This window comes from Ceratotherium simum, chromosome 17 (assembly GCF_057802395.1).
Source record: "Ceratotherium simum simum isolate JZ-2026a chromosome 17, ASM5780239v1, whole genome shotgun sequence".
Classification (NCBI taxonomy): Eukaryota; Metazoa; Chordata; class Mammalia; order Perissodactyla; family Rhinocerotidae; genus Ceratotherium; species Ceratotherium simum.
Window position 1 is genome coordinate 51,978,231 of NC_141916.1, and position 24,986 is coordinate 52,003,216.

At 36.2% G+C, this 24,986-nt stretch overlaps 1 protein-coding gene across 3 annotated transcripts in view; it reads left to right on the forward strand.

Annotated features, from left to right (window-relative positions):
• LOC101408849 (alpha-2-macroglobulin) overlaps nucleotides 1-24,986 on the forward strand; it is an 81,507-nt gene that overhangs the window by 47,518 nt on the left and 9,003 nt on the right. For all 3 annotated transcript variants that reach the window (XM_087442776.1, XM_087442777.1, XM_004438645.3), the window contains exons 5-27: nucleotides 1,951-1,971; nucleotides 2,249-2,417; nucleotides 2,870-2,954; nucleotides 4,263-4,383; nucleotides 5,133-5,247; nucleotides 5,395-5,504; nucleotides 7,584-7,745; nucleotides 10,206-10,433; nucleotides 10,683-10,746; nucleotides 11,895-12,037; nucleotides 12,649-12,798; nucleotides 14,756-14,923; nucleotides 15,398-15,506; nucleotides 16,977-17,097; nucleotides 17,784-18,012; nucleotides 18,752-18,878; nucleotides 19,229-19,350; nucleotides 19,730-19,781; nucleotides 22,715-22,798; nucleotides 23,077-23,253; nucleotides 23,573-23,660; nucleotides 24,424-24,580; nucleotides 24,860-24,934. In XM_087442776.1, coding sequence (XP_087298902.1) covers nucleotides 1,951-1,971; nucleotides 2,249-2,417; nucleotides 2,870-2,954; nucleotides 4,263-4,383; nucleotides 5,133-5,247; nucleotides 5,395-5,504; nucleotides 7,584-7,745; nucleotides 10,206-10,433; nucleotides 10,683-10,746; nucleotides 11,895-12,037; nucleotides 12,649-12,798; nucleotides 14,756-14,923; nucleotides 15,398-15,506; nucleotides 16,977-17,097; nucleotides 17,784-18,012; nucleotides 18,752-18,878; nucleotides 19,229-19,350; nucleotides 19,730-19,781; nucleotides 22,715-22,798; nucleotides 23,077-23,253; nucleotides 23,573-23,660; nucleotides 24,424-24,580; nucleotides 24,860-24,934 — 2,877 coding nt within the window. The remainder of the gene's footprint in view (nucleotides 1-1,950; nucleotides 1,972-2,248; nucleotides 2,418-2,869; nucleotides 2,955-4,262; nucleotides 4,384-5,132; nucleotides 5,248-5,394; nucleotides 5,505-7,583; nucleotides 7,746-10,205; nucleotides 10,434-10,682; nucleotides 10,747-11,894; nucleotides 12,038-12,648; nucleotides 12,799-14,755; nucleotides 14,924-15,397; nucleotides 15,507-16,976; nucleotides 17,098-17,783; nucleotides 18,013-18,751; nucleotides 18,879-19,228; nucleotides 19,351-19,729; nucleotides 19,782-22,714; nucleotides 22,799-23,076; nucleotides 23,254-23,572; nucleotides 23,661-24,423; nucleotides 24,581-24,859; nucleotides 24,935-24,986) is intronic.

Below are 24,986 nucleotides of genomic sequence, written 5' to 3' on the forward strand. Positions count from 1 at the left end.
AGAATCATTATTATCTGTATAAACAAGCTGGGAGTCTGTTTTTGGTGCTGAAGAACTACCAGGGGGAGGAAAAAGCTGGTATCAATTACAGTAATTTCTAGCATTACAACAGTGCAAGATCTTGTCAAGAGAGGAGTTAATTTTTTCTATCTTGGTACTGGTAGTCAGTTGTCACACAATTAAACTTACTCCTCCTTAGATAGTTCTCAATTAGGCAAATTAGAAAGACACATTAAATAATAGACACATCTAAACCATAAAGTAACTTAAGTTCAAATAATTTCTCAAAGATTTAGAATTTTTCTAAACACACCAACCAAAAACTCTTCTATAAAGGAAGATGAGTGTAATCAATGTTTGTTCCTCAAGACTAACACTTGACATTTATGATAAGAAATAACTCAATTTTAATGCAGACATCAAACCAAAGTCTTAATTTTTCTCTCCCAAATCTATTCCTCCACTACATTTTCTTATCTCAAAAAGAGGCCATTATTTTCTTCTAGTTCCTAAGGAAAAAGATTATGACATAATCCTTGCTTCTTCTCTCTCACACCTACATCTACTTCATCAGAAAATCATGTTAGTTTAAAATACATCCAGATGTTTTTTACCACCTGAATTGCTACAACCTCATCCTGGCCAATATCACCTCTAAACGAGACCATTGCAATAGCCTTAAAACTGGTCTCCTAAAATCAAACGCCTCATCCATCACTCTGTCAGCTTAACCCTGCTTTATTTTTTCTTTTTGACACCTACCACTACCTGATAGGTAGACAGATGATAGATATCTGAGATATATATGATATACTTATCATATATATAAGGTTTATATATTTGAGATATATATGATACATACATATATATGTATATACATACATATATATTGAGATATATATTATGATATATACATATATACATATGTGTATATACATGTGTGTATGTATACACTTAGGTATACGTATATATGTATGCATCATAAACATATAAATATCTCAATATATATGTAATATATATCTCAAAAATATATGTGCATATATATACATATATGTGTGTATTTTTCTTATGTATTCATCCTTATTAGAATGTAAGCTCCATAAGAGCAGATATATTGTTCTTTTGTGCACTGCTGTATTCCCAGCACCTGGTATGATACACAGCACGTGGTAGGCACGTAATACATATTAATTTTAAAAAATGAATAACCACTGATAGTAGAGGAGGTATTCTCTTTCCTCCTTATTCTTAGAACTACCTAAGAATTCTGCGACTCATCTGAATATTTGGATCTGAACATGGTTACAGTCCCCCTGGAGGGCCCCCACAGATATCAAAATCTGTGGATGCTCAAGTCCCTTATATAAAATGGTGTGTAGTATTTGCATATCACTTACGCACATCCTCCCATATACTTTAAATCATCTCTGGATTACTTAAAATACCTAATACAACATAAATGCTATGTAAATAGCTGTTATACTGTATCGTTTAGGGAATAATAACAAGGAAAAAAAGTCTGTACATGGTCAGTACAGATGCAACTCTCATAGGCTTTTTGATCTGCAGTTGGTTGAATCCTTGGATGTAGAACTCACAGATACAGTGGGCGAGCTGTACTTATAGTTTTGTTAGTGTCTATTTCTTAAACTGTAAAATTTCATAGCAAAGGAGTGTTCTTTACTGGGACGCTATAAGCGTTTAAGTAATGTTAGTAAATTTATTCCTAATGAATAGCGGTGCATACATATATTTGTTGCTGATGGCCTAGTAAGGTTTTATCATTATTTATTAATTGTTTAAAATGGATTAATTAAAAGTTAGGTAAAATTTAACCAGAAATTTTTCTGTGTTTAACTACAGATAGAGCTATTCTACATAAAGCTGTCTTGCTTATAAACCAGAATTGAGAACAATTCTAAACTGCTTTCTTTCTCTTTTGTCTTTCAGATTCCACTCGTATACATTCAGGTAAGCAACATGAAACATTTGATAATTATAAGCAAAGTAATACAGTCAGGGTAAATGTTCTTATTTGAGAGGTTCTTACAATCTCCCAGAAATTTGTCATTAAGGGAGAAGCCTTCAAACTCATATAGTGCTAGATGGTTCTAACTCATCTCCCCTTCCCACCCCTCACCATGACCCCATTTGTCCTCTTTGTGGATAACATAGGGGTTTCCTAGAGTTCCTTTATTGTCTCTAATGCTCTAGACCCTTTTGTAAGTTATAATTAATGTATCCATAGGACCCCAAAGGAAATCGCATCATGCAATGGCAGAATCTCAAGTTAGAGAGTGGCCTCAAGCAATTGAACTTCTCCCTCTCATCAGAGCCCTTTCAGGGCTCCTACGAGGTGGTTGTACAGAAGGAATCAGGTGGAAGGACAGAGCACTCCTTCATCGTGCAGGAATTTGGTATGGATTACGGAAAATCATGGACCATTTTTCTTCATATTTAAACTTCTAGGGCCTAGAATTTGAGCTTATTTGGAGTCCTTCCATTTCCCATGGGTGAGATTGGGCTTGGAGTAGAATTAATTATATCTAACTTCAGTGAGGACCATCAATGATTTGTGAATAGGACTTCGTATGGCTTGGTTATTTTTGTAGCAATTTTTAATTTCTAAAAAAAGAAATGTAAAACATCCTTGTTTTAGTGGAGTCTTCATAATTCATTAAGGTTACAGTGATCCTTCATAGTCCTTCAACCAGAATCTCCATTTGAGAGTAAGGTAGAAATACTGGAGAGTAGAGTTATCTTTTCAGACCCTAAAATATTATTAGAGACTTGTTATAGAGAACCTGAAAATACTAATTCCCCAAAAGTTGAAAACCAATCACCAACTTCCTTTATCTCCAATGAACAGTGCTTCCCAAGTTTGAAGTGCAAGTAACAGTGCCAAAGATAATCACCATCTTGGAAGAAGAGGTGAATGTCTCAGTGTGTGGCCTGTGAGTTGATTTTTTTAATCTTTTGAGGGTTATTATGTAAAGGAGACTCACAATTTGGAATATTCTGGCTAGTTTCTCTAGAAGCAGTAGCAGTACAAATACTTTAAGTACATGGGAGCATCTCTATCTCTAGAACTTTCCTGTTGCTTTTCTATTTTTCCTTCTTATTTTCTTTCTTTTCCTTACCAGCATTATTATAACTGTGACGAGGCAGGCAACTGTTCCTAGAGAAGCTCTGCTACTAGGATGGATTCTGAAAGTGACAGAGCTGCATGTGCACACACACACAAAGGGGACAGTGTTGAAGGGTACTGACTTTCCCTTCAGCAGATTGTAGAGGAAATTCAATCAACAACAGGTCATTTACCTGACCTTGCATACATAATGGAAAAATAGCTTAGATTCAGGATTTGTAGAAATAAGCATATTACTGAAATCTCATCTAACTGATCATTCTACCTAAGGCAGGTCGCATACCTCTCTGCACCGTCATTTTTACTGATGAGACTGGACATGTTCTTTCAGTACCATGTTCCCAGGATCTTATGCTTCCATCTCCAGTGGTCCAGCAGTAGCACTAGCAGAAAGAGCAGACAGAGTGAAGAAATCTGTCTTGCCTAACAACCGCACATGTAATGCCCCCACTCTTCAGCTGAGTCCCTGCCCCAGCACTGTCTCAGAGTAACGGCCACCAAGTTCCTGTTTCCATATAACTGGTGAGCCAATACTCTTGCAAATAGAGATATAGAGGATATTTTAAATAGGGAAGGAAACAAATGCCCTCAAAAACACAGCAATCCTCAATGACATATTTATGGCACAATCTCATTTTTGTAAAAAGTAAACAAGTAAAACTCTATATAAATATAGATGGCTACATATGGGGAGATGATGGTGGAAGGAGAGACACTATCATATTAATAATTTGTATTCTTAAGTAGAATTGAGGGTGTTTGTTTCTTCTCTTTGTTTTGTTATCTTGGTATTGTTTTTTCTCTTAAGAACAGGTTTAGTTTTTGCAGTACGAAAAATATTTTTTTAAAGATGAAATAGAAAATACAAAATTAAGGAAAAGAAAGACATAATAAAAGAAAACTGTAGTAAATTTCAGCATGTTGCACTGGAGATTTTTTAAAGAGAAGGGTCATTACTTAGTTCACTTGCCCTCAACACTGTGAGCCCTGCAGAGGTTTGAGGGAAGTACAGAGAGTAAATGCACAGTAGCTAAAGGGGAAATATAAATAGGCAGAAAAGGGGGATGTTCAATGTCTGTCTGCTTTAATTCATTTGGCAACATTCTTATGACAGATACACATATGGGAAGCCTGTCCCAGGACATGTGACTGTGAGCATATGCAGAAAATATAGTAGCCCTTCTAACTGCTTTGGTGGAGAGTCAGAGGCTGTCTGTGAGAAATTCAGTCAGCAGGTAGGTGGAAAACCATTCCTTCTAGAGATAAGAACAGAAGCACTGCTGATAAATGGTGAGTTTCAACATGATACTAACTTGGAAAGAGAGCAATCTATAAGAGAATTCTATGCTAGTTATTGTAGTTTTTCAAAAATTCAGTGATTTGGCACAATAGGAATTATTTATGTCTTGTAATTTTTCATTGTGGGTGTTCTTGGCGCATCAAGCACCTAAAATGATGGAAGTTGAACCAGCTCCAATACGTGGCATCCAAAGCTTCCTTGGGCATCTACTTGTATGATGAAGAAGAAAAATCATACCCCTCTTAACCACCTTGGTTGGGAAGGGTGTCGGTTTTGCTGTCTTTCTATGAGCAAGAACTTGTCACATGGCCCCACCTAGATGCCAGGGAGGTGGGAAACAGTCCCCTGATGGGCAGCCATTCCCCGGCCACAGCTGTAACCTATGGGAGGGGAACCCAACTTTGATAAAGAGTTAGCCGCCTGCTATACTGAGATTACCCCCAAATGTTTAAGTTATTTCTATCTCATCCACCCTAAGGAATATCAGGGACTAAGGAATACACCTGCCAATTATAAACCAGATACAGCTATGAAATTTAATAATAATTAATCCCTAGAGAATATTTATTGTGTTCTTATCATATAAAATGCGTAGGCCATGTTTCCTTCTAAACTCCCAACAGATTAACTGACCACTGATCTGTCTGGTGTTATGTTTTTGTATTTTATTTTTTTCCTTCTTAGCTAAACAGTCAGGGCTGCTTCTCTCAGCAAGTAAAAACCAAGATCTTCCAGCTGAAGAAAGTAGGATTTGAAATGGAACTTGTAGTGGAAGCCAAGATCCAAGAAGAAGGAACAGGTTTGTGTACCACACGGATATGAAAGAAAAAACAATGGACATTGATTTATTCTCTTTGCTAAACTATAAACTGAAGAGACACAGTCGTCTAAGAAGTTCAGGGAGATCATTTTTCTAAAAAAAAACTTATTTTTTCTTCTTTTTCAGGGGTGGAATTAACCGGAAGCGCATCCAGTGAAATAACAACAACCATAACCAAAGTCTCATTTGTGACAGTGGACTCAAACTTTAGACGAGGGATCCCCTTCTTTGGGCAGGTGGAGTATTTTACAATTCACAAATCAGACTGTGCACTATCACCTAATAAGTACAGCAGATTTTGCTAAAACCATACCTGGCTAATGTTATCTGTTGATTAATACAACCAAAGGTATAAAACCACGTAAAACTAAATCTGTTCCTCTGTAACTTTGTCTATGAAATCTATAAACTCATTCTAAAGGCACTATCAAAGTAGGAGGTTTTTTTCACTTTTGCAACAGCATTGTGTGATGTCACTCAATCTCCTCTTCCTAATTTACCAGGCAGTCTCAGATTTCTATATTTTCTCACAAGAATCTCAAAATTCATGGTGGCCACTTACATTATCCTTCTAACATCAACTTTGTATGGAAATGACTAGGTAGTTGGCTTTAATTTTTATTTTGAAGTATAAAAGACTCTACTGTACCTAGCGTTTTTTTTGTGAATATTATATTTACATTACTTTTTCTATAATAGCAAGTATATTTTAAATACAGTGCATATAAAGGTAAAATACTATTTAAGGTTCCCAGATTTTAAAACTATAAACTTTCTCACAGGTCTACAAAAAAATCTTCTATTGTTATTTTTCTGTTATAAGAAGATGTGCAAATGCATGTTTCTGACCTGAGAAGTCTGAGATAACAGTTGTATGTACCTCAATGTCTAATTATCGTGTATCATGTTCTTAATGGACGTGCTATAGGATTTCAGCTGTGGAGAGTGTAAAAGACAGAGAGAACAGACTCGACAAAAGAGTGGTGGAGTAAATTTTAGAAAGTTTTGATTATGTTACGACAGCAAACATATTCAGAAACTTTGGTCACTTCCTAAAATGAAAGTATAGTCCATTTTTTAAAATTTCTCAGAGGTATATCGTACTTTTTTGATATTTTATTCCTGCTAAATAACTATCTCATTAGTCATTAGACTCTCTCACCAAAAGAGTAAAAATCAGAATTGTGTGCCTATCCTTGTCTTCGTACATGCAGCCGACATTTCATGGTCAAACTTAGATTTTGTTAATCAGTTACAAATACTGATTCAAGTCTGCTATTCGGGCTTCCTTCTGCCAAAGAACCTTATACTGAAAAATAATCACCATCTTTACAGTCTGAACTAGACAACTCATCTGCTGAGTTCAATTATTAGTAACTTGACTTACACCATTATTTAATACTATGTGAGTCGTCTCAATTTTACTTTTTTCACATGGGAAGAGCCTCATAAACTCTGCCTCCCTTCCAAAAGATAGAAAAGGTTGAAAATCTAGGTTGAGAAGCAGATATCATATATAAAACAACTAGAGAAGCACACAGGACAACGTATTAGCAATTGCTTACTTGGGCACTCATTATACTTCAGAACACTAGTCCATAGAAAGTTAACAGTCTGTCGCAAAATAAGTGTTTGTGGCTCAATTAAATTTGGCTAATGGGGGGCTGGCCCCGTGGCGTAGCAGTTAAGTGCATGCGCTCCGCTGCTGGCGGCCTGGGTTGAGATCCTGGGCGCACACTGATGCACCGCTTGTCAGGCCATGCTGTGGCGGCATCCCATATAAAGTGGAGGAACATGGGCATGGATGTTAGCCCAGGGCCAGTCTTCCTCAGCAAAATGAGGAGCATTGGCGTGGATGTTAGCTCAGGGCTGATCTTCCTCAAAAAAAAAGAAAAAAAAAGTTTGGCTAATGGGTTAAAAATTTTTATTACTATATGACTCTCGTGTTCTGTGACTCTCCAAGAGTTATATATAGTGCACAGCATTTTCAAAATATCCACAGAATACATTTTTCTGGTCATCCCTACTATCATCTCCATCATTCTCTATCCCTTTACACTGCTTTATTTTTCCTCTTAGGATTGATTACTGCTAAATAAGTATATATTATTTATGCATTCATTTAACATCTATCTCCTTTACTAGATTGTAAGCTCTATGATGGAAGAAAACATTTTGTTCACTGCTATAGACTCAATGCCTGGAACCATGCCCAACATGTAGGACACACTCAATAGACATTTGTGATAAGATGAATATGTTTGGTGTCTATTGGATATTAGCCATCTAACTGATCCACACCTTTTAATCTTCAGGTGCTCCTAGTAGATGGGAAAGGTGTCCCTATCCCAAATGAACTCATCTCCATCCAAGCAAATGAAGCTAACTATTCCTCCAACAGTACCACCGATGAGCATGGCCTGGTGCAGTTCTCTATCGACACCGCCAATGTTGTGGACACCACCCTCACCGTCAGGGTAATTATTTGGAAAGAAGTTACCAATGACATGAAGTAGCCTTGGAAAAAAGGTTGCAACCCAAAAGTGACGAAATTTCCAAGTTGTCTTTAGTCCTATGGAGAGAAAAAAACCTAGAAATTGGAAAATAATTTAAGGTCAAGTTTGAAAAAGTTCACAAAAAAGGAGGCAGTATAGTGTTGTGGTTAAAAATGTGGGTTCTAGGGGCGGCCCCGGGGCGTAGTGGTTAAGTGCGAGCGCTCCGCTGCCGGCGGCCCGGGTTCAGATCCCGGGTGTGCACTGACGCACTGCTTGTCAGGCCATGCTGTGGCGGCATCCCATATAAAGTGGAAGAAGATGGGCACAGATGTTAGCCCAGAGCCAGTTTTCCTGAGCAAAGAGAGGAAGATTGCCATGGATGTTAGCTCAGGGCTGATCTTCTTCACAAAAAAAAAAAAAAAAGTGTGGGTTCTACTTGTGCACTCTTGTTGGGAACGTAAAATGGTGCAATTTCTACGGAAGACAGTATGGCAGCTCCTCAAAAGATTAAAAATAGAATTGCCATACGATCCAGCCATCCCACTTCTGGGTATATATCCAAAAGAATTGAAAGCAGGGTCTCAAAGGGATATTTGTACACCCATGTTCATAGCAGCACCATTCACAATAGCCAAGAAGTGGAAGCAACTCAAATATCTATCAACAGATAAATGGACAAACATAATGTGATATATACATATAACAGAATAGTAATAAGCCTTAAAAAGAAAGGAAACCCTGTCACATGCTACAACATAGATGAACCTTGAAGATATTATGCTAAGTGAAATAGCCAGTCACAAAAAAACAAACACTGTATGATTCCACTTATATGAGGTTATCTAAAGTAGTCAAAGTCACAGAAATACAGTTGAATGGTGGTTGCCAGGGGCTGGGGAGAAGGAGAAATAAGGAGCTGTTATTTAACGGTTATAGAGTTTTAGTTTTGCAAGATGAAAAAGTTATGGAGATCTGTTGCACAAACTCTACACTTAAAAATGGTTAAGATGATAGTTTTATCTTGTGTGTTTTTTTTACCACAACTTTTTTTTAAAGTATAAGTTCCAGGATCAGATAAATTAGGTTCAAATCCTGGCTCAATTCTATATTAAGAGCAAATAACTAAAAACTTCCACACTTCATTTCCTTATCTGTAAAATGGGTGCAATATTAGTACTTAACTCTTTGGGTTGTTGTGAGGATTAAATGAGATAATACATGTAAGCCCCCTTTAACAGTTAAAGAGTATTACTATAAAAGCCCATTTCAATATCATTAGCATTTAGTTTAAGTATATACACCCCGTAAATTATTTTTCTTACTTTATTTTTGCCCTGCTATTCTAATTTTCTCCAGATTTTTGTCCATATCCATATAGCTTGCTTTGTATAGCATACAGTCCTCCATTCATCAATGGAGACATAGATATACATTTATAGATACATGGATATACAACAAATATTACATAATAATAGTTATGGAAAACTCCTGCCTCTTAGGATTTTCCATATAAATATAAAAAAAAGGAATAAATAATATATTTTATTGATTCAGCTTTAAATAGATGGCATAAAAACCCATACCTCTAATAACTCAAAATTGAATGTTCACTCATTTATTCAATCAAGAAGTGTCTTGAATGCTTTCTATGTGCTAGGCACTGTGCTAGTCCTGAAAATGAAAATATTATTTTCAAATGCTCCCTCTTTTTGATGATCTTTTATACATTATCACTAGAACATATATTGAGTTACGAACCAAGTGTTTTGCTGACACGAGGATTCACTCATGCTACTTGGGAGGTGAGGATGAGGGTAGAAAAAGCCTGGAAAGAATAAAGAACCACTTCTACATGGAGAAAAGTTGAAACACAACCCAAAAAGGGCCTATAGAGCTTAGGAATCCAGAACCACAGGAAGCATTAAAAATAAAGCCTAAGACAGCACAAGAAAGGTAGACTTCAGTTAATTCACCAACTCAACTCTTGACCCAATGCTATTTATAGGAAGTGTTCTCAAGCCCCAAAGGTTGCAATATTACATTTATTCATAATACCTATTTGAAACCCATCATGAGACATCTACTTCCTGAAATGCGATCCTTCGGTTTCTGGAGGTTATTTAGTCTCCTCAATGAGATCTCATAGCTCCAGTGTTTCTGTCTGCAAAGGTAAAGTGGCCAAAGAAATGTCGAACAAGTTAATCAGAGCAAAGGATGCCTCCTTTCATGCTCTTCCAAAACCAACCAAGGAGCCTCTGCAGTGTAAAGGCCTGCAATACAGATAAACAAAATAAGGGGCCCTTCCCTCTCACTTGTTACTGTGCAGCAAAATATTTCTAGGTACTAGTTAGGGTACGAAAGTAAACAAATGCAGTTTTGCGAGAACATTGATTCTCTATGACATATAATCTATAAAATAATATTGTTTTTCTCATTCATTAGGCCAAACACAAGGATCATACTATCTGTTATGCCCACCAATGGGTGTCAGAAGAAAATGAAGAAGCTCATCACACTGCTAATCTTGTCTTCTCTCCAAGCAAGAGTTTTGTCCACCTTGAGCCCCTGCCTCGTGAACTGCCCTGTGGCAAAACTCAGACAGTCCAAGCACATTATATTCTGAACGGACAGGTCCTGCAGGAGCTGAAGGAGCTTGCGTTCTATTATCTGGTGAGAAGGGAGGCCACTGCATTGACTCATCTGTAGAGACAAAAGCTCTCTGAGGGGCAAGGAGTTATGAAAGGCTTAAGACATCACTATTTTGACTTCTTATCCATGTTTCTTTTGCAAGTTTGACTTCTCTCGGGGCTAATTATTGCCAGCAGGGGCTCAATAAAACAAGCATATCACACGGAGGGTAAGACTTAGGGTGCCATCTCTGTCAGGCAAATTAAACCCTTTTCATTTCCTTTTCTGCAGATAATGGCAAAGGGAGGCATTGTCCGAACTGGGACTCACGTCCTGCCTGTGGAGCAGGGAGACAGTAAGTGTATCCGCAATTCCACATTTCTGCCCTACTCCGACACATTCGACATTACACTGCAGAAATACTAGGAATAGTCTCAAGTAAAGAGACATAACTTCCACCTAACCCAAAAAAAGGAGTTGTTGAGAGGAGAAAGCAATAATGTTTCTTTTTTTCACCCTTTATCACATATTTCTTTTCTTTTCCTTCATTATATTCTGTTCAGATTATTTACAATGCTGATATTGTTGTTTTATAATCTATGCTTATTCTACATTTTCAAACCATAAATATTCATGGACCTTCTTCCCAAAATGACATTTCAAAATTGTTTTTAGACAGTAGAGGGAAGGTAAAAATTTGGAGTTTCTTCTATATATGAGGGCTTGTGCTGAGGCATTCATATCTTTATACCATATTTCTCTTTTGAAGATAGTTATGATTTATGAAGAGTTAAATTGGATACTTCCACCATTGAATTAGATTCTCCCCATGAACAAATATGGAACAATATAAATCTTTGAAGGTGTCTCCTCTTCTAAGGAAAAACTATCAGGGAACTACTCTTCTGTTGCGTCTTCATAGCAACACGAAAGCACCATGGTAGACTTACAGAAGTTTAATGCAACCTCTAAAAAGTCTACGTAGGCATCAAAAAATAACTTTTAAAAGAGCACAGTACTCCTCTTAAGAAGAAAAGAATAGAATATTTGGTTGATAGAAAGTTAAAGAGGATGTGAGGATAAATACAATGTGTTAAACTCTTACTATTATATCTCACAATGTCAGGTTCTATTTCCCTTCTCAGTGTGAGGTCTAGATCAAATCGTAGCCAAGTGGATGTCTCCATACCCTTAGATAGCATCAGAGCCTTGTATAGTTGAGCTAAAACTTAAAACTGGTGAGAAATGATTATGATTTAAGAGACGAGAGAGGACCTTGATAAGGTTTTTTTCTAAAGCTAGAGTTCTTAGAGATATAATGTTTTTAGAGGTAGTCATCCATTTATTACATCTACTGTTTATCATATCTATTACACCTACTAAGAGAAACAGTCATTAACCAGACCAGGCTCCTAAAATGGCCTTGTGCAACAGAAAAATTTCATTTCATCCTTGGGGAGATGTCTAACCCATAATCACTTCTTCATTCTCTCTGTGCCCCAGTGAGAGGCCACTTTTCCGTGTCAGTCCCTGTGGAGTCAGACATCGCTCCCGTCGCTCGATTGCTCATCTATGCCATTCTACCTGATGGGGAAGTGGTGGGGGATTCTGCAAAATACGAGGTTGAAAATTGTCTGGCCAACAAGGTGGGTGCTTTATATCACAAATTTTCAACATTAAAACTATAAGTTACTATTGTTATCAATTATTTTCTACATGCACACATTGGAGCCAAAGGGGTTAAATGAATTTCTCAGAGAATTTCAGCAAAGTAATGACAGAGTCACATTAAGAAGCCCTGTCGCTTGTGCAAAAATTTTACTTGTGCAAAATTCTCATGCATTGTCTCTTACCATATGGTACAGTTCAGAGTACTTCGTTCCTTTCTATGATGAAATGTTGGGAGATTGGTAAGCAAGTTTTTAAGACTACTAAAGAGCCAAAAAAGGAAAAAATACAAGAGCATCCAGAACAATTTGCATTCTACCCACAGGTAATACACACTTCACCAGGCATCAAAGGTAAAATAGTATTTCAAATCTAATAATTATAAGAATAGTTAGATATCATTATAGTGACTCAACTGATTCTTGAGAGTGAAGTGTAGGGGAAAAACAGCCTCGAGTCTCACACAGTGCCAACCACCACGAGGTCAAAGTGATTATGCATTGAATTTGAGGAACACTCAGGAAATGATAGCAATTGCATGGTTAAATCAGGAAATTTGTTTTTCTGACCTTTCTCCCCGATTCCACAGGTGGATTTGAGCTTCCGCCCAACACAAACTCTCCCCGCCTCACACGCCCACCTGCGAGTCACAGCTTCCCCTCAGTCCCTCTGCGCCCTCCGCGCCGTGGACCAAAGTGTGCTGCTCATGAAGCCTGAGGCTGAGCTCTCCCCGGCCTCGGTGAGTTCCCATCAGCCTCAGCGGTCGGGAAGGGCCAGGCAAGAGTCCGCAGACAAGAAAAAAATGCCTATCAGAGTAGGATAGGATCTATTACAATTATATTTATCTAGGAGTTAATAGATTTGAGTTCTTTCATGTGCACATTTTTTGGTGAGGAAAATATTACGTATGAATATATATATATATAAAAAATCATGCGTCATTCAAAGTCTCTGAAAACCTAGAGCTCTATAAAACCAGTAATAGGAGTTTTCAAACTGGTTTCAACATTTTGAAAAACCTAACAAGATGGTACATTTACCTGCACTAAGACTGCACAGGCTGAATGAAATATCAAATTTCTGTCAATATAAGAATTATAGCCATTGAAACAGCGGATGTCCCAAGATGAACACAATTTCTGAAGAAAGATGTGTATTGTCTCTGATGAATAAAAATTAGGAATAATGCTTTACTATATGATAAAAGACATTGATAAATGAAATCTTTTAAATATTGGGTTAATAGAAGAAATAACAAAAGGATATGCTGGAGTGGAACAATAAGAAACTACTTAACATGCACTAATAGTCATTTGCTCATATCTTCAAAGTTTCAATAGGAGGCCAATTGGAATATTCTCTTAGTGAAGTTTTTTTCATTATTAAAAGTTTACAAAGGGAAATTTATATCTTTACTTCCCTAAAAGAGAAACTTATAAGAAAAGATTTCTTACTCTTCGGTCTTTCCAATGGGATTTAATTGAAAATATTATAATAATTCTAGAGGAAGTGTTAAGTACATTTCAATAGTGGGAGCAAAGGAAATATATGGAAAAATAACATTAATGTTTTACGTTTGTATAACATAATTTTATAATTCTCAAAGTTTTTTTTTTATTAAAACAACCCTGGTGGATAGATAAGGCAGAAAATCCTATTTAATTTGTTAATAATAAAGCAGAAGCATTCAGATATATAGTAGTATTTCTGGGTTAGAACACTAGTTCCTCTCAATCCTTAATAACGTTTTACTAATGAAACACTTTCCTCCTAGTAGCATGTCATTCATTCAACACACATTTATCTAGTGCCTACTGTGTTCTAGGTGTGCCTACTGTGTGTCTAAGTTCTGGGGATCTAGTAGGGAACTACTGGAAAGACAAAAATCCACGCTATCATGGAACTTACATTTTCCTACATGAGACAAACAGTAATTAATTATGTGATATGCTTTGGAGAAAAATAAAGTAGAGAGGGGAGATGGAGAATAGTAAGAGGGAGCTGCCTTTGAGAAAGTGTCTAATTTCATTACACTACTCACTTTGCTAATCTATTCTTGTCAATCAATTTTAGACTCCTATAGATATAATACAGTACGCCTATCAGCATTTTTATATTTGTCTTACTGTTCCCCTTCAAATGAATTTGAAAGCCTCATTTCCAGTATTTTACAGTTAAAATTTTCTGTGTTGTGTGAAGATCTAGAGCATTTTGCTCCCATGAATAATACCTAAGAAAATACTATCCTAACCTATATAGAGGTTATATACTTATTCATGTGCCTTTTCAGAACATGTATCCATTTACTTTGTTATACTCTGAGTCATTCCTAATCACAGGGTAGAGATAAAAACTATCATTTCATTCCATCATCCAAAGCTCTGTACAATGTCTCAAATATAGCAGACCTCAATTCTCTTAATAAAATTTTATTTCATTCTAGTATGGAGTCTAGGGTTTGCCTCTGAACTGTGAAACAAATTATTATGATCCTTGAATACCTAGATGGGAATGTTTTGATTGTTTTTTTTTCCCTAAAGTTGTTACACATCTTCAAAATCATCTTCTTTATAAATTATCTAAGCAACAGAGGCACTCAAAGAAAGACTGATGGTGATTATTCTTTTCTTTTCTCCTTGCACTTAAGAAAAATAAACCACAAATAAGTTTGTCCCTTTGTCCTTGCATTTGTACAGATTTATAACCTGCTACCAGTAAAGGACCTTACTGGTTTCCCTGGGAGTTTAAATCAACAGGAGGAAGACGTTGGAGACTGTGTCAATTATCATAACGTCTATATCAATGGAATCCTGTATTCTCCAGTATCAAATACAAATGAAAAAGATATGTATAGCTTCCTAAAGGTAAATTCTGTTTATTGTAGATAGTCAGTTCTTAAGGTTCACAAAATATTATATATGGAAAAAAATATTTATTTTAATGCTTTCATACCAGAGTTAATGATAATGAAACAGAGAGAGTTAAGGATAATGAGACATAGTGACTTCTCCAAGGTCACTAATAGTAGCAGATCTGCTAATAGCAATAAAGCCAGGACTGGAACTTTTTGGACTGTTAATCAACGTTTTTTTTACTGAAATTTATTGCCGTGTGATATTTATAAATATCACATAGATAAAATAATTACTATTGACGGAGGTTTAAAAACAGAATGAAATTATCTCTATGAGTGAACCAATATCCGTTCTACATATGTGAACATTAAAAGTTTAATATTAAGCTAATTGGATTGTGTGCTAAATTCAATGATAAGAAGTATGTGCCTGTATATATTTTATAATATTTATGTACTGATGAGATGATAATTTCCTTTACAGGATATGGGCTTAAAGGTATTTACCAACTCAAAGATTCGTAAACCCAAAGTATGTCCCCAGCCTGTACGCTATAAAGAAGAGGTACATCATAGACTATTAGGTTCTCCAGGTAAAAAAAAATTAATAGAAGTTCATTGCCTAATATAGTGAATGGAATAAAAGAATTTTTTAAAAGATAAAATGTGAGAAAATTTAAAAAAAAGGACTGTGATTCAGATATATTAAAGTTCTTGCTCAAGATAATATAGCAATATAAAGCCCCAAATTCTGATTATGCCAAGCACCCACGTATGCAAAGCTGGAGAGAATACAAGGCAGATGAGGAAAAGTGTTATAAGAGAGGTGCAGATAGGTAGAATAAAAGAAAGGATTAATTCCGATTGAGGAATCAGAAAATCATTCATAAACAATCTGCCTCCAGTAGGTGGAGATGTTATGGGGCTCAAAAGGGGAGAGAAAGTTTCCAGGCAGAAGATCAGTGTAAACAGAAATAGAAGTGTTCACAAATTGGGACTACATTCTCACCAGTGAAGTAAAGAAGCTCTTTTTTTTTTTTTTATAATTTTTTGTTTATTTTTTGTTTATTGCAGTAACATTGGTTTATAACATTGTAAAAATTTCAGGTGTACATCATTATACTTCTATTTCTGCAAAAAAAAAAAAAAAAGTTAAAGAAGCTCTTTAACCTCCCCAAAACGTCAGCCAACATTCACGTTGAAATCACACTCATTTGTCAATGCTATGGCTACCACTTTGATGAATCAGACAGTAATCAAGCCTTTATTTGTAGTCTGATATTGTCAAATCGTGGTTGAATATAGGTTGAGTACCAACAAAAGAGTTTGTCAAAAATCATGGAAAACATTCAGTGAAAATCAATTGGCTACATGGAATTTTTAAGAAGATTATTGTGTATTGTTTTATTGTTTACAAATTATATTTTAGAATCTATTACCAGTAAGATTTATAGTAAACTTATGTATGTACAAATATATATATACACAAATTTTTTTCCAGAGAGTTGGTTGTAAATTACTTACCAGCACACCATTAACAGAAGGTAAATAGGGTGAGAGATCCTAACTGATCTTCTGACACGTTTGGGAATAAAGAGCCTTTTTATCCTTGATCCTCTCACTCTTATAGACTGTTTCTCATAGCCACTGTCATAATATCTGGGTATGATTTTTCTTTGCTCCTGCAGAGGAACACGCCAAATGGAAACTTTGACTCCTGCCCTCCTCCCAACCCCTATCCTAGGCACTCTCCGCCCGGCTCAAGGTGCAGGAGCCACAGAGGACTCCTTTCTGCTTCACAGACGATCCCAGGCTCTTTCTGCCTCTAGGTCTCTATGTTCTCTGCTTGCAATTCTCTTCCCTCAGCTCACTCCCAACTTGTTCTCATACTTCAGAATTAGCTAAAATATCACTTCCTCAAAGAAGTTTCCCTTAACAACCAAGCGTCCTCTCCTGGTTCCTGTCTATTTCATCACACTGTTTCTTTTTTAGCACTTATTACAATCTCTTGCAAGTTTTATCTTTATATTTATTGTTTCTATCTCCTCCCTCACCCACCATAGGTGTAGCTGGAATGACAAGAACCCATCACGTTTTGACAATGACACATGTTTCAGAGCCTCCCGCAGAGACTGTGAGAAAGTACTTCCCTGAGACGTGGATCTGGGATTTGGTGGCAGTAAAGTAAGTAACTTACTTTGTATAAACGATGCAGCAGTATAGATTCCTTACAATTTTCAATTCTTAACTAATTTTTCAATATCCAAGTATTTCTTTAAGACACATCGCTGTTTTCAGGAAAGGTTTAACATAAATACTCCTGTTAAGAAATCTCACTAAGCTAATTGTATCAGAACTAAGAAATTTTGCCCAAATTGAATTCTAAGATATCCAGAAAATGGGCGTAAGGACTAAATATAACCAAGCACTGCACCGATTAACACCTTTAAGAGATCCTTCATTGGTCAGTAAGCTGGAGTTAAGCATAGACTCAGTCAGCCCAACTCTACACAATAGTAGTGGAATTAAAAATTATAAACCTGCCCTCAGCAGAACAATATTTTAGAGAGGAAAACTTAAGAACAATCTCAAATTGCATAGTTAGCTTATAACTTTATTATCTATAATAGGTTATACTACAACTGAAATGTCTATAGGAGATTCTGATATAGACTAGAATTGAAAACAGTCAGAGTTGGAAGAAAAGGACTTATGTGGTCCCACTTCAAGCCTTGATTATACTGTCCATTATCGGTAATTCTACTGAGTGCATTCAAGTTATGACCATAGAATCGTTTATAGGGGTTCTGTCCTAGAAAGGATTTATTTAACTGCTTACTTTCTGTTCTTCACATTGCCATCCTCCCCAGCTCATTAGGTGTGGCTGAAGTAGGAGTAAGAGTCCCTGACACCATCACTGAGTGGAAGGCAGGGGCCCTCTGCCTGTCCAGTGACACTGGACTTGGTCTCTCTCTTCCCACCTCGCTCCGAGTCTTCCAGCCCTTCTTTGTGGAGCTCACAATGCCCTACTCTGTGATCCGAGGAGAAGCCTTCACACTCAAGGCCACGGTGTTAAACTACCTTCCCAAATGCATCCGAGTAAGGCCCTCTCTTTCTTAAATTGAACACAAGGTAACAGTCAAGTAAATTAAAAATTGCATCCCTAGGAATACTGGCAATACTATACTCCTGTGTATAAGTTGGGGTGGCCAGAGGAAGAATACAATCAGAGATATTCATATGTTATATAACTACAGTTGCTGATATCTCCAAATACCAAATTGCAAATTCAAACAAGTTTCTGACCCTTATCATGACCCTTTAAAGTTAGGAAGCTTATGTAATATGAAGATTTCTGACATGAGCCAGAAAAATCAGTATGCTTATTCTCATGTCTTAGATTCTCCAAGGTTTCAACCTCTACATTCTTATATATTTATTTTCATATATCATTAATTTTTTTAAACTTATATTAAAAGTTATTTATGAGCATCTTACCTCTGCTGAAACCGTAACGGTTCGTAACTCTTGAATACTCTTCTGGGAGAGCTCAGAGAATGGTCAAGATCCCAAGAAAGAAGCAGATCTCCCACAGGCAGCATGCCATCATGACGTTTCCTCACCTCTGGTCCCACCTCATGAAAGAGCAAATTGTCACTAAATACTAAGATTTAGATAGCAAATCCACCTATAAGGTGCTTGGTTTTCACTTATATCATTTCCAGTATGAGGCAACCTGAAATCTAACCTGTCCTCCAATATGATTTATTTCAATCCATTCTCCCTGTGGTCCCTTCTCCCTCTGATCTGTCTCTTTGTCTCATGTATGTGGTTTCAGGTCAGTGTGAACCTAGAAGAGTCTCCTGCTTTTCTAGCTGTCCCAGCAGAGAAGGAACAAGAGTCTCACTGCATCTGTGGAAACGGCCGGGAAACTGTGTCCTGGGCAGTAACCCCAAAGTCATTAGGTGAGGGACAGTCTCCTGGAGACAATTCTCTACTCAAGGATTGTATTTATCCATGGATCCTTATATCCACTGCTGCTTCCCTCAGGCAAAGCCCCTCCAGATGGTAGGATTTTTTTTTCTTTCTTTCATTCTAGTATGTCTAGAAGAATATCCCCACTTCCCTCACCTCCACCTCCACCTCCACCTTGGATTCTCAGTAGCATTAGCCTTTAGTGCTGCTTCCACTTCTGCTCCTGTGTCTTTATAGAACAGAAAAAGCTTACAGAGCCTTGAACATTTATAAATCTTGGGGTTTGGAGACACGGAGGAAGGGAGAGATGGTGCTCACCTCTGTTGGCCCCTTTTCTCAGGGAATGTGAATTTCACTGTGAGCGCAGAGGCGCTGGAGTCGAAAGAGCTGTGTGAGACTGAGGTGCCTGAGGTCCCTGAACATGGAAAGAAAGACACAATCATCAAGCCTCTGTTGGTTGAAGTAAGTAATCCTGCCCATTTGGTAGATCACAATGTGTCAAGAAAAGCAATGGCAAATCTAGTTAGGGTTCCAACTTTTAAATAAAAAAGGGTGAGTAATATATGATCATGAGATATTTCACAATATTATTATTCTCTCTCTCTATATATATATGTATATGTATGAGTATGTGTCTATGTATATATATCCCCTCACTTTCTTATCTATCAACCTGTCTCCTTCATATTGCTTATACTTATGGAATTTATTTGTATAATACATTTGAAAATCAGTTCCAATCTTTTCTTCACTATCAGAAATTTGTGGTTCCCCTATCAACACATATGTCCTAAAAGTCAGTCCATTCTCATCTCTAATTTTAACTTCTTTCCACCTAAAGCCTGAAGGACTAGAGAAGGAAATAACATTCAACTCCCTGCTTTGCCCATCAGGTAAGAGTCAGCCATCATAATTAAAATAACATTGACTAAAGTTTGTATAACGTTTGACGTTCAAAGAATTTTACATATTATTCCTACACTTTCCCTATGAGGTAAGTAAGACCCGAAGAACCATCAGCCCATTTGACAAACAAGAAAACTGGTCTGAGAGATGCCAAATAATTTGATCAAGAGGCTATCCCTAGCTCATGCATCCTGAGTCTTTATCTCTTACAGCACCTGCACAAACACCAAAATATCTTTCTGACCAGTGTAAGATGTGGTTATAGGTAGAAAGCGGGTGGAATCAAAATGAACCTCACCAAAGGGATATTTCCTTGAATATTTAATAATACAACGCATGGGTTGCTAAATTCAGGCCACCCCAGCACTGAGTTTTGCATAGGCCAGAGCATTTGATAATGGGACCATGCTATTTCCTGAAGAAAGAGTTAGCCTTTACAATTAATGTCATATCAAGATTTGTTTGATGCCAGTCCTGTACCTAATCCCTTATCAGTCATTTGAGAAGGGACTAAAGAAGCTTACACTAAAAGATATAACTTTATCTTGATGGAGAATTTTCCAGTCTAAACAAAAGCATTTCTAGAAATTTAGTACACTAAGAAATTTATCAGCATAAAATGTTCTCACCTCAACCAATGTTGAATCAACATCATAATATGTTCCTTGCCTCTCTCTATCTACTTACTAATTTCTATTTACTATGTTTTTTATATTGTCAAGATGTAAAATATATAAAATGTGTTCTAAAAACATAATTACCTGGTTGTTTAGCCTTATTTCTACATTTAAATGATGTTAGCACTTACCACCAAATCCTTTTATGATGGATTCTCCTCCTTTTCTGAGTTCTTTATTTTGATTTATCTCTGATGCATCTAAGGCTAATCATCAAGTAGTTCTATTAAAATTAATTTTAATTACCCATGTAATACAAAAAGACATTTTCCTTTATAAAACAAAACAGAACCTCATATTAAATGCTAATGTCACCCTTTTGCAATCGTTTTCAATACTTGAATGATCATCCATGTACCTTTAGAAATAATACGTATAGATAAATTTGTTTGTGTAGGTGTGATTTACATAAATGGTATGAGTTTCATTCCATAACTTTATATTCTTTTTTTTTACTCAGCAATCTGTCTTAGAAATCTATCCATGTTAAATTATAGATCTAGATAATTTCTTTTAATTCCATACTCTAATATATCATAATTATGCTTGATTTTTTAACCATGCCCAAGTTGGTTTATCCAACTATTTGCCAGTATAAATAAATAAATAAATAAATAAATAAATAAATAAATAAATAAATAAATAAATAAAAACAAATCAATCAAAAAATAAAATCATCTTTGTGTACGTAGGCAAGTATATCTAAGGTAGATACCAAAATGTGAAATTCCCGATTAAGAAGCCGTAGGTATATCCTTAGTTTTAATAGAACTCAAAAAAAACCCTCTCTATATTATCTAAATATGCTTATACTTCCACCAGTTTATACTTCCCTGCAGGATCACCATCATCTGTTACCATCAAAATTTTTAACTTTTACCAAAAATTTGGATGAAAAAATACATCATTGTTTTTTAATTTATATTTCTCTAATTACAAGTGGGGATGAGCTTATTTTTCCATATTTATGAATTGCCTTCATATCCTTTGACCATTCATGCTGGAGTAGTTTGTCTTTTTTCTGATTCAGCTATATGGCCCTGATTCTTTACCTATTGAATATGTTGCAAATATTTTCTTTCACTTGGTAATTTGTCTTTTAACTTTACTTATGGCATCTTTTTTTTTTACAAAAGTTTTTTATTTTTTGGAAGGGAAGAGAGCTTTTTCGGATATACAAGTACTACGTATGTAATTAATATAACTGTGTCTGTATTTAATACAAAATTATACTATGCATTTATACACACAATTAAATTTAAATTTTATTACATAATTGTGTGTACTTAATATAATTACTAATACATACAAATTAATGTATATACTTTGATGATAAATACGCACCCATGAAACCATCACCACAATCTATACCATAAACCTATCCATCACCTCCAAAAATTTCTTTCCACTCTCTTATTCATTATTATATTTTTTGTGTGATAAGAACCCATAATATAAGATCTATCCTACCAGGGAATTTTTAAGTGTACGATATAGTATTGTTAACTATAGGTACTATGCTGTACAGTAGATCTCTAGCACTTATTGATCTTGCGTAACTGAAACTTTGTACCATTTGACAAAAGTTTTAATATTAACTTTATGAGGAAGAGATGCAGTATGAAGGAAAATACTACAATAATTCACCAGTATTAAAATGGCAGTAAATGTATGCTTATCCGCAGCAATTATTTTATTTTTAATGAGTCTAGTATGGTTCATCTTCACCCCCTTGCTCACGTCTAAAGCTTCCATAAAAATATTATCTTCATATCTTGTGAAATTTGACAGAAGTAAGGACAGAGCATTATTATAGAATTCAGGAACTTTTCGGAGATTTTTCCTTTGCTTGTGTATAAGTAGATTTTTTTCCATACAACCATTGAGTAAGGAGTTGGGGATGGACACTAAATGGGTAATCTTCTGATAAGCATCCTGTGTTGGCCATAGGATGGCTACAACAGAATCGCAGCATCATGGGCACTTGTTAATTTGTAGCCTTCTTTCGGAACGCAGCTCTGCATACAGGGGGAAAAGATGGTTGGGGAAGGAAAAGTTCTGGAAATCTTAGAATCCTGTTCATTCATGTTTAAGATATAAAAAACTGGAATATTAAAAAAGGGACAACTTTTCAGAAGAAGTTTAGGTGTAAGGTTTAGTTCTGGCTTCTGGATCTTGGAGCTCTTCAGAAAGATATACAGCAGAAATAATTTGCATTATGGCTGATTTGTTTCTTTCTCTAGATGCTGAGTTGTCTGAAAAATTATCTCTGAAGCTGCCTACAAATGTGGTAGAAGAATCTGCCAGAGCCTCCTTCTCAGTTTTGGGTGAATCTCCAGCCCCTAGTGGACTATTCTACTCTATTGACAGTTTCTACTATATTTCTTTTCCATAAATACTCAAAATAACAACTATAATTTTAACTTCTTTTTTTTCTCCTTCTTTGGGCTTATTTATTGCTTCCAATCATACTTCTGTCCTTAGAAGACTCATCCTTCCTAAAAATTCTCATTTCTTTACCTCGGCTAATTTTCATTTCTTCTTAATGATTCTGATAGGTTCCAATCTCCAAGCTTCATGACATCCCATCTCTTCCAATCCCTAGGAGACATATTAGGCTCTGCAATGCGAGACACACAAAATCTCCTCAAAATGCCCTATGGCTGTGGAGAACAGAATATGGTCCTCTTTGCTCCTAACATCTATGTTCTGGAATATCTAAATGAAACACAGCAGCTGACTCCAGAGGCCAAGTCCAAGGCCCTTGGCTACCTCAACACTGGTGAGTGATTTAATGAGTGAGTGGAAACTTCACAGTGTTATTTTAACTAAATTTCCCAGTAGGCTTGAGTTATTTATCAATACTATGATATGTTAACTTATCATACTATGATAATTACTATGATAAGAATACTATGACAGTTAATTTCATGGTAACTATCCAGTGTCCAGTCTCTGATAAAATGTTTAGGACTCAGAATCTTTTAACATATGACAGCAAAATTTAGGAAATACTACAAGAGAGATTAATGCATTTTAATAATTTCTCTGTCCCCAGCATGTACAATCTGTCATGTTGTTTCATTAACCTTCCATTCCAGGTTATCAGAGACAGCTGATCTACAAGCACCATGATGGCTCCTATAGCACCTTTGGGGAGCAACATGGCAGAAGTGAGGGAAATACCTGGTAAGGGAAAGACAGTTTTTTGAGCTCCTATTTTTGTGCCAGCTCTTTTACATATGTTATCACAACTATATTCACAGTAACCCTATCAAATATGTATTATTAAACCTACAGTTGGTTATACTAGATAAATACACCATGACTAGCAAGGTAACAAGCAGAAAAGCTGAGATTCAAATACACGTATGTTAGATTTGTCTCCAAAATTTATCCTGTTAATACTGTAACAAGGTACTTTTTCTAAAATAGCTCCCATAACCATGAGTTTTTTAATGACAGGGGCAGTGAACATATCACATAACTTCTAGATAGACCATGTTATCTTCAGCTCACATTATGTTTTTTAGATCATACTCTACTTGACTGAGAGTAAATTCACTAAAAGGAGGAAAGAAACGAGAAGGAGCCAGTGATATGAAACACTGTTTTAAAATCCCTAAGGTAAAGAAATGTTAGAAGAAGTTATTGCATGTAAGAGCTAAGAAGATTCTGCCATCAACAGAAGGAAATCTCTAAAGAAAAGAAAGATTTAAAGCCTTATTCAAATAAGTAAAAAAAAAAATAAGTAACATTAGAAATACTTAGACTCTCTGTAGCAAAGAGAAGGGGAGTCAGCAAGAAAATACTAAATCTAGCAGATTCATCAAGTAGTCTAAAGAAGATGGGAGCTCTAAGTACACAAGAATTCCTATTAGATGACTCACATCAATGTAAGAAGAAACCATTGTAACAACATAAGTATCATCATCATTTCCTCCCCCCTCAGGCTCACGGCCTTTGTGCTGAAGACTTTTGCAAGGGCTCAAACCTATATCTTCATTGATCAAACACACATTAACCAAGCCTTCCTCTGGCTCTCCAACAAGCAGAAGGACAATGGCTGTTTCAGGAGTTCTGGGTCACTGTTCAACAATGCCATCAAGGTGAAGTGTTCTTGGAGCTAGTTTTGATTTGTCCATTATGACGTGAACAAGAATGAGGAGAGGAAATAACAACATAGGAAATCCATAGGGAAAGTGTCAGAAGAAAATAAAACCTGGATAGCACCAGGAAGGAAGGGATGGAACTTAGATTGAATGTGATACTTTGCCCCATGGGGATGAAGGTGGGTGAGAATAAATCCCATGACATAGCAGAAAACAGAGAGCTCATTAAAAGCATTCTCAGAAGTTAAATTACTCAAATCTCTTTCATATTTCCAGGGTGGAGTAGAAGACGAAGTGACCCTCTCTGCCTATATCACCATTGCCCTTCTGGAGATTCCTCTTCCCAGCACCGTAGGCACCTTTTCCTTCCTCTGATGAAGCATAGTTTGGGATGCAGTGAAAC